The sequence below is a fragment of the Myotis brandtii genome, unplaced genomic scaffold (assembly GCF_000412655.1).
Source record: "Myotis brandtii unplaced genomic scaffold, ASM41265v1 scaffold786, whole genome shotgun sequence".
NCBI lineage: Eukaryota > Metazoa > Chordata > Mammalia > Chiroptera > Vespertilionidae > Myotis > Myotis brandtii.
Genome location: NW_005371157.1, coordinates 495527 through 495871, shown reverse-complemented (window position 1 = coordinate 495871; position 345 = coordinate 495527). Strand labels below are relative to the sequence as shown.

At 67.0% G+C, this 345-nt stretch overlaps 1 protein-coding gene across 2 annotated transcripts in view; it reads left to right on the top strand.

The window, feature by feature from the left end:
- NUDT1 (nudix (nucleoside diphosphate linked moiety X)-type motif 1) overlaps nt 1-345 on the top strand; it is a 5471-nt gene that overhangs the window by 4944 nt on the left and 182 nt on the right. The window contains exon 4 of one of the 2 annotated variants that reach the window (XM_005883364.2): nt 140-344. In XM_005883364.2, coding sequence (XP_005883426.1) covers nt 140-312 — 173 coding nt within the window. In that variant the 3' untranslated portion in view covers nt 313-344. Of the gene's footprint in view, nt 1-139 lie in introns of both variants that reach the window. The other variant, XM_014530990.1, reaches the window with a different exon arrangement.

The following is a 345-nucleotide window of genomic DNA, read 5'->3' as shown; positions in this document are numbered from 1 at the left end:
CCCGGGGCACCAGCACCCCGACCCCTTCCTGCTCTGCAACCACAGCCTGAGGACCCAGGGGAGGTGCTCCTGGCGGCACTGCTCGCGGGCTCCTCGGGCCGGTTCAGTCCGGGCTGGAATCCGTGCTCTCCACCCACAGAGATGCGGCCTCAGTGGTTCCCCCTGGACCAGATCCCCTTCGCCCACATGTGGCCGGACGACAGCTACTGGTTTCCCCTCCTGCTCCAGAAGAAGAAGTTCCAGGGCTACTTCAAGTTCCAGGGCCAGGACACCATCCTGGACTACAGGCTGCGCGAGGTGGACACGGCCTAGCAGCAGGACCACGCACGCCCCTCCGGCCACGCC